The sequence below is a fragment of the Zalophus californianus genome, chromosome 6 (assembly GCF_009762305.2).
Source record: "Zalophus californianus isolate mZalCal1 chromosome 6, mZalCal1.pri.v2, whole genome shotgun sequence".
Taxonomy (NCBI): domain Eukaryota; kingdom Metazoa; phylum Chordata; class Mammalia; order Carnivora; family Otariidae; genus Zalophus; species Zalophus californianus.
The window spans coordinates 114,421,321-114,432,015 of NC_045600.1; the positions used below are offsets into that span (position 1 = coordinate 114,421,321).

Below are 10,695 nucleotides of genomic sequence, written 5' to 3' on the forward strand. Positions count from 1 at the left end.
GTCGGGCTCCCTGCTCAGCGGGAAGCCTGCTTCTCCCTCTGCCAGCCACTCCCCTGCTTGTGCTCTCTCCCTCTCCCTCTCTCTCTCTCTCTCTGACAAGTAAATAAATAAAATCTTTAAAAGCTATGGCAGCTTCTGACTGCTTGCTCCGGGGCAAGCTGGCCATCATGCCTGAGCGGCCCCTGGAGGCCCTATAGCGGAGGAACCGAGGCCTCCTGCCCACAGCCAGCCCCAGTTCACCGCTCATCTTGGAAGTGGGTCTGCCAGCACCCGTCAAAGCTTCAGATGACCTCAGCCCTCGCTGACCTCTCGACTACTGTCTCTTGAGAGACTGGGAGACCGCACTGTCTCGCTGAGCCGCTTGTGAACTCTCGACCCATAGAAACTATGTGCGATAGTAGAGGTTTATTGCTATGTTAAGCTCTTAGGTTTGGGGGATAATTTGTTATGCAGCAGCAGATAACTGATGCAAATCTGTGCAGGTGTAAGTGATAGTCCAGAGAGCCTGGCTGGGACTCTGAAAGCAGGACTCCGCTCCCACAAGGAGGGACCTTTCCTTGATCAATCAATGGATCGACTCATTTATTCATTCAACAAATCTTTCTTTTTTTTTTAAGATTTATTTATTTATTTTAGAGAGAGAGTGAGAGAGAGCAAATGGGTGGAGGGGCAGAGGGAGAGAGAGACAAGCAGATGCCCCTCTGAGTGCAGAGCCCGATGCAGGGCTCAATTCCAGGACCCTGAGATCGTGACCTGAACTGAAATCAAGAGTTGGACACTTCACTGACTGAGCCACCCAGGTGCCCCTCAACAAATACTTAGCGCTGGGGACACAAGACTCAATGGCAGGGGCCTGCCTGGGGGAGCTCAAAGGCTCCCCACAGTGCTGCAGTGCCTGTTGGATATGGAGATGCGAGGACAAGGGAGATGTCCGTGACAAGCCCGGTTTTCCAGTCTGGGCACGTGGATGGCTGGTGGCGTCGTTCTTTGAGATAAATGGGGGGCACGCGACATCTCAGGAGAGAAGCTTTGGGTATGTTAATTCTGAGGTGTTTGTGAGAAATCCAGTGACACTGTGTAGGCCGTCGGGTATGTGGGCTGAAAGCCCCTGGGCAGGCCCTGGCTAGAGGCACGTCTGTTTGGGAACCGTGGCGGTACAGACGGTGGGACTGAAGCAAAGAGAGGGCGGGCCGCCGGGGCAAGAGGAGGCGTGGGGTAAAATGACAGGAAGGCCCAGGACTGAACCCTGAGACGCTAACGGTTTTTCTTTCAACTTTTTGTTTTGACATAATTTCAGACTTACAGAAAAGCAGTGAGGCCATTACCAATATTTCCCACATACTCTTCACCTAGATTTCCCAAATGTTAATATTTTACCAGATCTTAAATTCTTTTCTATGTATATACATATTTTTTCCTGAGCTAATCCAGAGTGAGCTGCAGACATGGCTCTCCTTCATCCTTATACACTCCAGTGACGCTTTCTTTCTTTCTTTAAGATTTTATTTATTTATTTGAGAGAGACAGCGAGAGAGAGCACAAGCGGGAGAGAGGAGCAAGCTCTCTGCTAAGCAGGGAACCCTATGTGGGGCTCGATCCCAGGACCCTGAGATCATGACCCGAGCGGAAAGGCAGAGGCTGAACCGACTGAGCCACCCAGGCGCCCCATCTGGTAGCTCTTTCCTAAGAACAAGGACCTTCTCTTTCATAACCAGACAGCGATGATCAAAATCAGGAAGTTAACATTGCTACCCTATTTTTAACCAGCTACAGACCTTCGTTCCATTTTGCCAATTTCCCCAGTAATGTCCTTGATAGCAAAGGAGAATCCCAGCTGCTGTATTGCGTTGAGTTGTCCTCCCTCGAGTCTCTATTGATCTGGGAAAGTTCTTTCCTTCAGTGTTTCTTTGTCTTTCATGACATTGCCCTTTTCAGCAAATACAGACCAGTTTTTGGTAAAGTGAATCTTGATTTGAGTTTATGTGGTTTCTTCATAATTGGGTTCGGGTCATGCATCTGTGGCCGGAACAGCCCAGAAGTGATGCTGTGCTCTCTCAGTGCACCCTCTTGGAGGTATACCACGTTTCTCTGGCCCACTGTTGGTGATGTTAATTTACACCACTTGGTTGAGGTGATGCCTGCCAGCATCCTCCCTGTAAAGTTACTGTTTTCCCCTTCGCAATGAATAAACTTAAGCCAACATTGAAAGGTCAGGTTGAGGAGGAAGAGCCAGGAGGAAAGCTTGTTGAAGGGGCAGTGGGGACATAGGAACAAGACCAAAACAGCTCGGAGCTGGGAAGAGGCGCCTAAGGGAGGGAGTGGTTGGTTATTGGGTCCGGGGCAGGTGGGAGGCCAGTCCAGCAGGGGTGCAGCTTCCCCAGGCAGGTTGTCATCTAGGGGGAGCGATGGCCTGAAGCCAGCCTGCAGAGAATAGAGACAACAGGGAAAACGCTTCTCAGGGAAGGTTTGTCTGGATGGGGCAGAGAGATACAGGCCCTGGAGGAGACGTGTGTGTGTGTGCGTGTGTGCGCGCGCGCGCGTGTGTGTGTGTGTGTGTGTTGGGGGAGTCAAGTAGATGGTTTCTAATACGTGGAAGGGACGTAGAGTACGGAGAGTGTGATGGGAGGGGACCACGTGAAAGGTCAACCATCTTTGATTAGGCAGAGGGAATGGAAGAAAGTGTTGGTGGGTCCTCCTGGGCCGCAGGAGGCGGTGGGAGCCGGGGGTCCCGATGGCGTGGTGGGGTGGGTTTGGATCAGAGTCCCGTCTGCTGGCCTGTTTCCACTGTTGGGAAGGAGGGGATGCAGGGGGCTGACAGGACGGCTGGGCACGCAGACGGGAATGAGCCACATTGGAAACGACCTCTGGGGAGAGGGCGAGAGCAAGCTGACCAGCGTGGACGTGGACAGTTGGCAGCATGGTGACAAGTCTGGGGTTCGGAGGCCGTGATACTAATCCCAACAACTTTTCGCTGCCTTGTGCAGGCAGACAAGGCAGACCTGGGGACTCAGCAGCCGGACAAGGAGGGCAGGGAAGGCAGGAGGGGACCGAGGGAGAGAGAGAAGGAGCGCAGGGAGTGATGGGGTCTCGGCGTTAGCAGGCGATTTGTGCATCCAGACTAGCAGAGTGACAGGATGTCGCCTCGGTGGTGTTCCAAAAGGAGGCATACGGTCAGTGCCGTGGGCCGCGGTGAGCAGCTCAGGATATGCTGGGGGGAGGGGGCTGTGAGGGAGTGGAGGGGACGTCCTTGGAGAGGAGGAGTTCTGGGAACTGGGAGGCTAAGGGACGGGTGGTCCCCGGGAAAGCCTCAGTCCCCCGGGTGATGGCAGGGGCGAGGCGGGTGGGGAAGAAGGTAATGAGCCAGGGCCGCCAGGTTTACGAGTCAGGACAGATGGCCACCCTGAGCAGATGAGGGGGGCACCCTAGACGCTGAAGCCCTTGAGGGGTGGTACTTTTTAAAGGGAGGGGACACTGCCCCCGGGTGAGTACCAAGGAGACCAGGGATCCACTCCACCTTGGACTCTGAGGGGCAGGAGTGTGAGAGACAGAACAAGCAGCTTTGGAGAGGACCAAGGCTGTCTCCAGGGGTGAGCTAGGTTTCTGTTAAAGCTGGAAAGAAGGGAGCATTTGGAGCAGAAGTAGGGTGGCTTGTGATGGGCTGGGGTGTAGGGTGGCTCAGCTGCCCCCAGAGAGCCAGGCACACAGGCGACAGACGGGAGCAGTCCAGGGGGCCGGGGGCGGGGCATATTGTAGGCAGGCTCCCTGGGTCTGAAATACTTGGAAACTCCACCCCGCCTGCCGCCCCAGATCAAGAAGGTGGAGGTCTCAGCCCCACATCTGGCCCCTGTCAGCACGAGGGAACCATCAGGGCTTGAGCCCAGCAGGCCCGCAGCTTCCTCCAGGAAAAGCTGACTAGGATGGGGGTGAGGAGGCGGCACTGCCCGTGGCCCAAGGCCAGTTGAGGCCGGGCCAATCCTAGCCTTGCCCAGCCCTCTCCCTCCAGAAATCAGAGGAATCAGAGGCTTGGCGGCCCCCTGGGTGATGTGAGGGACAAAGGGGAGTGTCTGCGGCCACTGGGTGGGACCCTGCCCTCTGTTCTGAGCCATTCAGTCCCGCAAGGGCTTCTGGAGCGCCCAGCACATCTGGCCTGTCTGCTCTTGAGTCCTCATCGTGCCTGCTGGCTGGAATGAGCTCAGAGAGGGGTTTGGTTTCCATTAGATCAGAGGCTGTGAGCCAAAGAGAGCCCTGGGTTTGTGTCCCGGTTCTGTCTCTGCTCCTGATATAATGGGAGACTTTGGGTAAGTCCTTGCTCCTTTGGGGGACTCAGTTTCTTTATTTATGTACCAGGACCGTGAGAGACACCTTCTCTAAAGCCAGGAGTCATCTGTTCCCAAGACAGAAACCCCTCTTAGCTGGTTCGGATCAAATCCCCAGTCTGAGCTATGAACTGGTGGGTGCAGGCAGGCCCTAGCGCCCCAAAACCTCCTGGGTTTTAGAGGGTGAAGGCGTCCCCAGCATTTCCTCCACCCTGGGGCTCATCAATCAATCATTTGGCAGTTGGGTGTCTTCTCTACCCCTCAATGTTCCCTCTCATACTGCCCCTACCCCAGGGGGTACTCTGGACCAAGGCACAGGAAGTGCCTTGCTTCTTAAGGCTTCAGTGCCACCCCTCCATCCTCCTTATTTGCTCCCCATTCCCTGCCTGAAATGCCAGCAGCAGGCAAGCAAGCATTCCTTGAGCTAAACATGGATCTCTAAAGACACTGTGCCCTGGGATAGGAGCCCGGGAAGCTATCAGTTACAGTTACACCTTAGTGTGAAATAATCGGTTTGATCATTTTCCAAGGGGAAACAGACAGAAGGGAGGGCGTGTCCAGAATCTGGGGGCATAGATGGGAGGGGCAGGGAATAGAGGGCCACCCCAGGGGACTTTCCAGGCTGTGGGAACCTTTCCCCCAGGATCCACCCACACATTCCTTTCCTTTCTCTGACTTCAGGGCACCCACCAGTAGAGAAGAGCCGGCTCTGTCACACCCCCTCTCCCTTTTCCCTCCCTGACTCGGGGTTCTGGGCACCCTCAGGCCATTGTAGCCTGGTTGGGAGTAGGGGCTGGTGGGGCCTAGTTTTCAGGGTTCTATAGCTGAGCTGCCATGGTAACTGGGGGAAATAAACACTCTGGGTTTCACAGCCCAAGTTCTGCGGTGATGTCATCCCTAGCTCTAGCCTGCTAGGTCCTGTGGCTGGCTGCACCCCAGGCGGCCTCAGCTGCTCAAGCCAGAGGATTGACTTCCTTCCCAACCCCCAAGCAGCTTCTCGAGTTGGGGAGAGAGTGGACACAGGGGTTTGAGCAGGGGCATCTCGAATAGGCTCCACACAGGCCTAGCCCCTTGCCCACCACTTGGATCTCTCAGTAGCTATTGCCCCCTCCTGGGCCCCAGCCATGAAACTGCCCAAGGGGGCCAGGAACTCTGTGTTCAATGGGCAGGGCCCAGAGGAGAAAGTTCAGGTGCCCTCATGGCAGGAGGTAAAGCAGACCCCTGTGATCATGGCAATGATCAAAGGTGAGATCAGACCCCTGTCCTGAGCTTGGATTCCTCTCTCTACAGGGCTGCAGAAGGTGCCCCAGCCTTCCAGCCCTGCCTCCCGCAAAGCTCCTGAGGATTCTCCTCCAAGCCCTCAGAAGATCTGCACCTTCAAGCTGAACCCCAGAGGCAGTATTAGCTGCTGGGACTTTTCATGGGGGTAGGAGTGGAAGGGAGCATGGTGTATGATTTTCCAGTTTTGGAAAAAAGCTAGGGATTCAAAGGAGGTTTTAGCCCACCCTTAGTTTTCCTCACTTCCCTCGAATCTTACCCTTCACTGAAAGCAGACAAACTAATTCTTACTACATTGTTAATGACTGATTGTTGGTCTATGTGGGAGGTGGTTTAGTATGTGATTATATGTTTGCGGTCTCTTGGCTGATTGTCTCAGAATTTTCACATTACAAGACTTGTGTGACTTTGAGCAAACTGATATTTCTAAGTCTTATTTTTCTCATCTGTAAGATGGGAAACACAATAGTATCAATTTTATGGAGTTGTTGGGAGGCTTAGCTGAAATAATCCATGTTAATACATAGTGTAGTGCTTGGCGCAGAATAAGTTCTTGGTTAATTGTAACTATTATCTTTCGTATTACCCGTTGCCTGTCTAAGATGGATTGCATTTTATCTGGGAACATTGTCTTTCCCCCAAAAGAAGCTCCATGGTGGGATTTGCGGCGGTGTGACGTCAGCAGAAGGAAAGACCCCAGTGTTCTCATGGCACACTGTGTTCGGGGCTTCCCCTGCCTCTGATCCCATGCGCTGAGGCTGAGGGCTGCCCTGTCCATCCTTGCAGGTCCGGGCCCAGCCAAGTACCTCCTGCCATCTTGCACTGGCTACTTCCACCATGACATCTCCATGTTCCAGGAGCCAGCCTATACTCTGCACACCGGACACTCGGAGAAGCGTGAGTGCTCGCCACGCCCGTCATCCCCTCGGGCTCAGGGTTACTATTGTTGGATGTTTGGGGCGGCAGTGAGAGGTAGGGAGCCATTACCTGTAGCCACGGGACCCTGGGAACCCAGGCTTGCCCTGCAGAGGACACCCAGGTGGCTCACTGGGTCCTGAAGGAAGCCAGCAGGGATGCCCAGGTGACCCACACCTCCAAAGGCCGCTCTGTGGGGAGCTCCCAGCTGGACCTCCTTGCGGGAGCTCTGAAGAGCGGCTGGCGCTGTCCAACAGGCAAGGGAGAGTCTCCTCTGTCTCGTCTTGGGCCAGGGCCCCTCAGCTCTGGCTGCTGTGTGTTAACTTGTCACAGAAGTTGGGCAGAAATAGCTGGGGAGAGGGGACTCTGGTGGGAATGGTGGCCCTCCAAGCTTTGCAGTTGGCTTAGAACCCCCTGGAAGGGCAAGAGCAGAAAGCCGCAGAAGAACTCTAGCTGCTGGTCAAGGCCAGCAAGAGGAGAGGGTGGGCAGGGGTGTCAAGCCGTGTCTCTGGGGCTCTGAGATTGAGAGGCCTGCTGGGTCCCTCCCTGGCGTGACATGGCCTTCTCAGCAGGGGAACCGTCTGTCCAGGGCTGGGCCCCTTCTTAGTACTAACAATAGCCACTGTACCTATTATTACCCCTTGGCACCAATCCCCGATGGGAGCTGACCGAGCTGCTACACAGCTGTTATTTTATGTGCTTCTCTGAGCAAGTTCTCGAGACTGGTAGGTCATGCATTAAAAGCCCCATTTTGCAGACGAGGAAATCAAGTGTCGGGAAACACCTAAGAGCCCAAGGAATCGGAAGCGAGCCCTCATTTCTCTACTGGACAGAGGGGATCTTCACCCGGAGGCAGGCCAGGCTCACCCTAGGGCGTCCTCTGGGGCTGACTGGGCCTCTCTGTGGCTGCCTGCAGGGGTCATGGACATTTGCAGCCCTGGGCCTTGCTATTTCTTGGATCCCAAAATAACCCGGTTTGGAATGTCCAGCTGCCCGCAGGTTCCCATGGAGGAACGCATCTCTAACCTGCGTAAGATGGGACGGGAGAGGGGTGTGGGGGTTGGGAGGATGGGGAGCGGGGGTCCACCCTTAGGACCTGAGCAGGGACAAAGGGTCATGACTCCCCTTTGCCAGCTGTGTCTTTGGATCCTGGCATCTCCCTGCAAGCTTATATCAAGACACTGATGTCACCATGTCGGTGTCACAATACTGAGGTCTTGAAGCCAATGTTATGCATGTGTGGCAGCAGGCAAGGGTATGATAAAAATGTCATGGGGGCTCATGGTGCATCAGGGATATTGCCATGCTAATGAGCTCACAGACTGTAGTGATTTCAGGATGTTTTCTGGGTGCTGTCACGGGGATGATATCAGGATGCCGACATCCCAAGGGTGACGTTCTGATGATACTTGTGATTTTTATCTTATGATAGCAGTGTCAATCCTGATGTCACTGTGACCTAAGTCCCTCCCCCTGCCCATAGACCTGTGCAGGGGTGGTGATGTCCCTGCCTGACGATAAAGTGGTTATAGTAACATCAATCAGGCTAACCAAGACCTTCTTACCTCTTGACCTGGACCCATCAGTTGGACACCAGGAGACGTGGCCTGGCTCCCACCCTGACACCTTTCCCCTCCATTTATCCACTTTCAGGCCTGAGGCCCAACCCAGCCCCCTGCCATTACTACTTGGAGAAGACCCACCCACCTGGGGAACGCAGGGCTCCCCAGTATGCTTTTGGCTACCAGTGCCCATACAGAGTGATGGACCCCAATCCAGCCCCCAACCAGTACCAGCTGCCACTCTTTCTGGGGCCCAGCAACCCCGTCAGCCGAGCAGCTCCTTGCTATAGTTTCGCCTCGGGGCACAAGAACTGGTTCTACAAGGAGAACGTGGCAGGAGGCCCTGGGCCGGCTGTGCATGCCCGGCCTGAGCCCTCCGTTTACCAGAACCGCAGCCCCGTCTACAACATGGCCAAGCGATTCGCCTACCCGATGGACCACACACCTCGGCCTGGCCCAGGCTCACACGACGTCCAGCAGGTCACGGTGCACAAGCCCCGCACACCTGCTTTCACCATGGGCATCAAGCACTCACCCCACCTGTGCCCGCTGGTCATCGACATTCACGACTAAGGCCCCTCCTGGGGCGCTCACCCACCCCTCCCCACAGAAGTTATTTTTCTATACTGAACTGAGCAATTTACCAAGGTTTCAAGTAGTAGAGCTGGTGCCTGGTGTGTCTAGCGCACAGAAGGCGTTAGATAAATATTTTCACTTATTTAGTTTTTTGTTTTGCAAACACGGTTGCTTCCTCTGAGGCCTGCCCTGGGTGAGGGGCTGGGATCCTGGGAGGCATTGTAGGGGTCCCTGTTTGGAAGAAGGTCTGTCCTGGCTCATCAGGGGAGGCAGCCAGGAGCCCTGGGCAGAGACTCTGGCCAGCTACGTTCTAGTCTGAACTCTGCCACTAACGTGTAACGTGGCCTTGTGCAGCTTCTGTCCTCTGGGCCCCTCACGGCTGCCCTTGGGACAGTGAGGGGGGAAGCGTAGGCCTGGAGCATGTCCACGTTCCCTCCAGCTCCACAACGGTGTGACTCTGGTGCCTGAGGGGTCAGCGTGCGCGAGGAGCAGGGCAGAGGACGGAGGGGTCGTCTGGTCAGGGACCGGGGTCGAGGGGGTTTTTCCTGGCAGAAGGACACGAGAGGACAAGTGGAGATGGTGTGTAGCGGCGGGGGGGGGGGGGGGGTACTCTTGGCGTCTGTAAAGATGAGAGCAAAGACAGGCACATGGGACCGAAGTGCGCAGGTCAGGACCCTGGGGCAAGCTCTGAGGGCAGGAGCCTGGGCTGCAGCAGGTTGGCCAATAAGAGGACCAGGTCGTGGGCCACTGGAGGGCACTCAGGTTTTGTCCTCAGCGTGATAGGGCTAGTTAAGATGCGTGATTTTCAGGATTCTTTGGGCAGTGAGAGAAGGTTGGACAGGAGGGGCAGAGCCTGGAGGCCGCAGTCAGCCTAGGAGGAGGCAAAGGAGACCAAGCATACTGCTGAGAGAAGGGACTGCTTGCCACATGTTGTCTTTGGAGAGCTGCTTGTCCGTCCCCCGACTCACCAGCCTCACCCTGGCCCTGCAGTGCGGGTTAGGGGAGGAGAGGAGGAGCCCCCCCACTAGCCAGGAGGGGGCAGTGTTGCCTTACTCACCAGTCCAGGCCTGGCCCACCTGCCCCACCCCACCCCTTCCAGCGTTGCCACTTTGGGAGAGAGATAGGTGCCCGCTCTCCTGCGGGTCTCCGAGGAGGCTGGGGCCGAGTTGGAGCAATATTCAGGTTTTAATTGAAAATGAAAGTTGAACTGAAGACCTAACTTCAGATAGAAAGAATCAGAGAATATCTTTGGAATATTAAAACGGCAGTCACAACACTGAGTATTTTTAAAAGGGGCTTGTAGGAATGCCCACTGGGATCATACCTGACTCTGGGCCCCGAAATCCCCTGCCCCCTCCCCCACCGCGCTAGCCCCCAGGCCTGGGGTGTTATGTCTGTCCTGTCCTCCCCACTCCTCAGCGAGGCCGGTCTGGGCAGGCTCGAGAGAGAGCCAGTGAGCCTGGGGACCCATCTGTCTTGCAGCAGATTAGAAAGATGTCATTTTGCCGACAATGCCATTTATCACGGCGGCTGCAAAAATTAGGCATGCTTGGCCAGAAGTACTGGGTGGGGGTGGGGGCTGGCGGGTAGCAGCACCTACTGCTGTCCTGTGTCGCCGGGTCAGGGAAGCTATAGGCCGACGTCTGAATCGGGTTTTTCGGATTTAGTGCCTATCCCATTCCAAGGCCCTGCATTGGAAAAATGAGGAAACTAAGGCCCAGAGCCAGGGAAATAATGAATGGCCTGTCTCTAAATAAAGATCTAGGCTCAGTGTGTGACCCGCTCAGTGTGAAGCTAGGTTGGGGTCAGTCTGTGACTAGAGTCAGGGCTCAGTCTGGGACAGACCCTCAGCTTGACAGGCTCCAGCTGCCACCAGATATGGGTAGGGGCTGGGTATTAGCCCCAAAGCTAGAACTAACCCTTGGTTTGTGATCCCAAGGGAAGGAGAGGAGGCTGGAGGACTCAGAATGAGTCTTTGGGGGATGAAGATGTTTGGAAGAGAGATGACCCCGCCAAGAGGGGATGTGGCCTCTGGGAAAGATGAGTGG

General features: G+C 55.3%; 1 protein-coding gene across 1 annotated transcript; it reads left to right on the forward strand.

The window, feature by feature from the left end:
- The first annotated feature begins 5,212 nt into the window (after positions 1-5,212).
- Positions 5,213-8,665, forward strand: ODF3L1 (outer dense fiber of sperm tails 3 like 1). Its single transcript, XM_027571871.1, has 4 exons — positions 5,213-5,561; positions 6,381-6,491; positions 7,426-7,539; positions 8,163-8,665. The coding sequence occupies exons 1-4, from the start codon at positions 5,441-5,443 to the stop codon at positions 8,642-8,644; spliced, it is 828 nt and encodes a 275-aa protein (XP_027427672.1). The 5' UTR covers positions 5,213-5,440; the 3' UTR covers positions 8,645-8,665.
- Positions 8,666-10,695: the final 2,030 nt, after the last annotated feature.

Coding starts and splice junctions, on each gene's coding strand:
- ODF3L1 (XM_027571871.1), top strand. CDS start 5,441: ATGAAACTGCCCAAGGGGGCCAGGAACTCTGTGTTCAATGGGCAGGGC. Junction 5,562..6,380: donor GATCATGGCAATGATCAAAG/GTGAGATCAGAC, acceptor CCATCCTTGCAG/GTCCGGGCCCAGCCAAGTAC. Junction 6,492..7,425: donor CACCGGACACTCGGAGAAGC/GTGAGTGCTCGC, acceptor GGCTGCCTGCAG/GGGTCATGGACATTTGCAGC.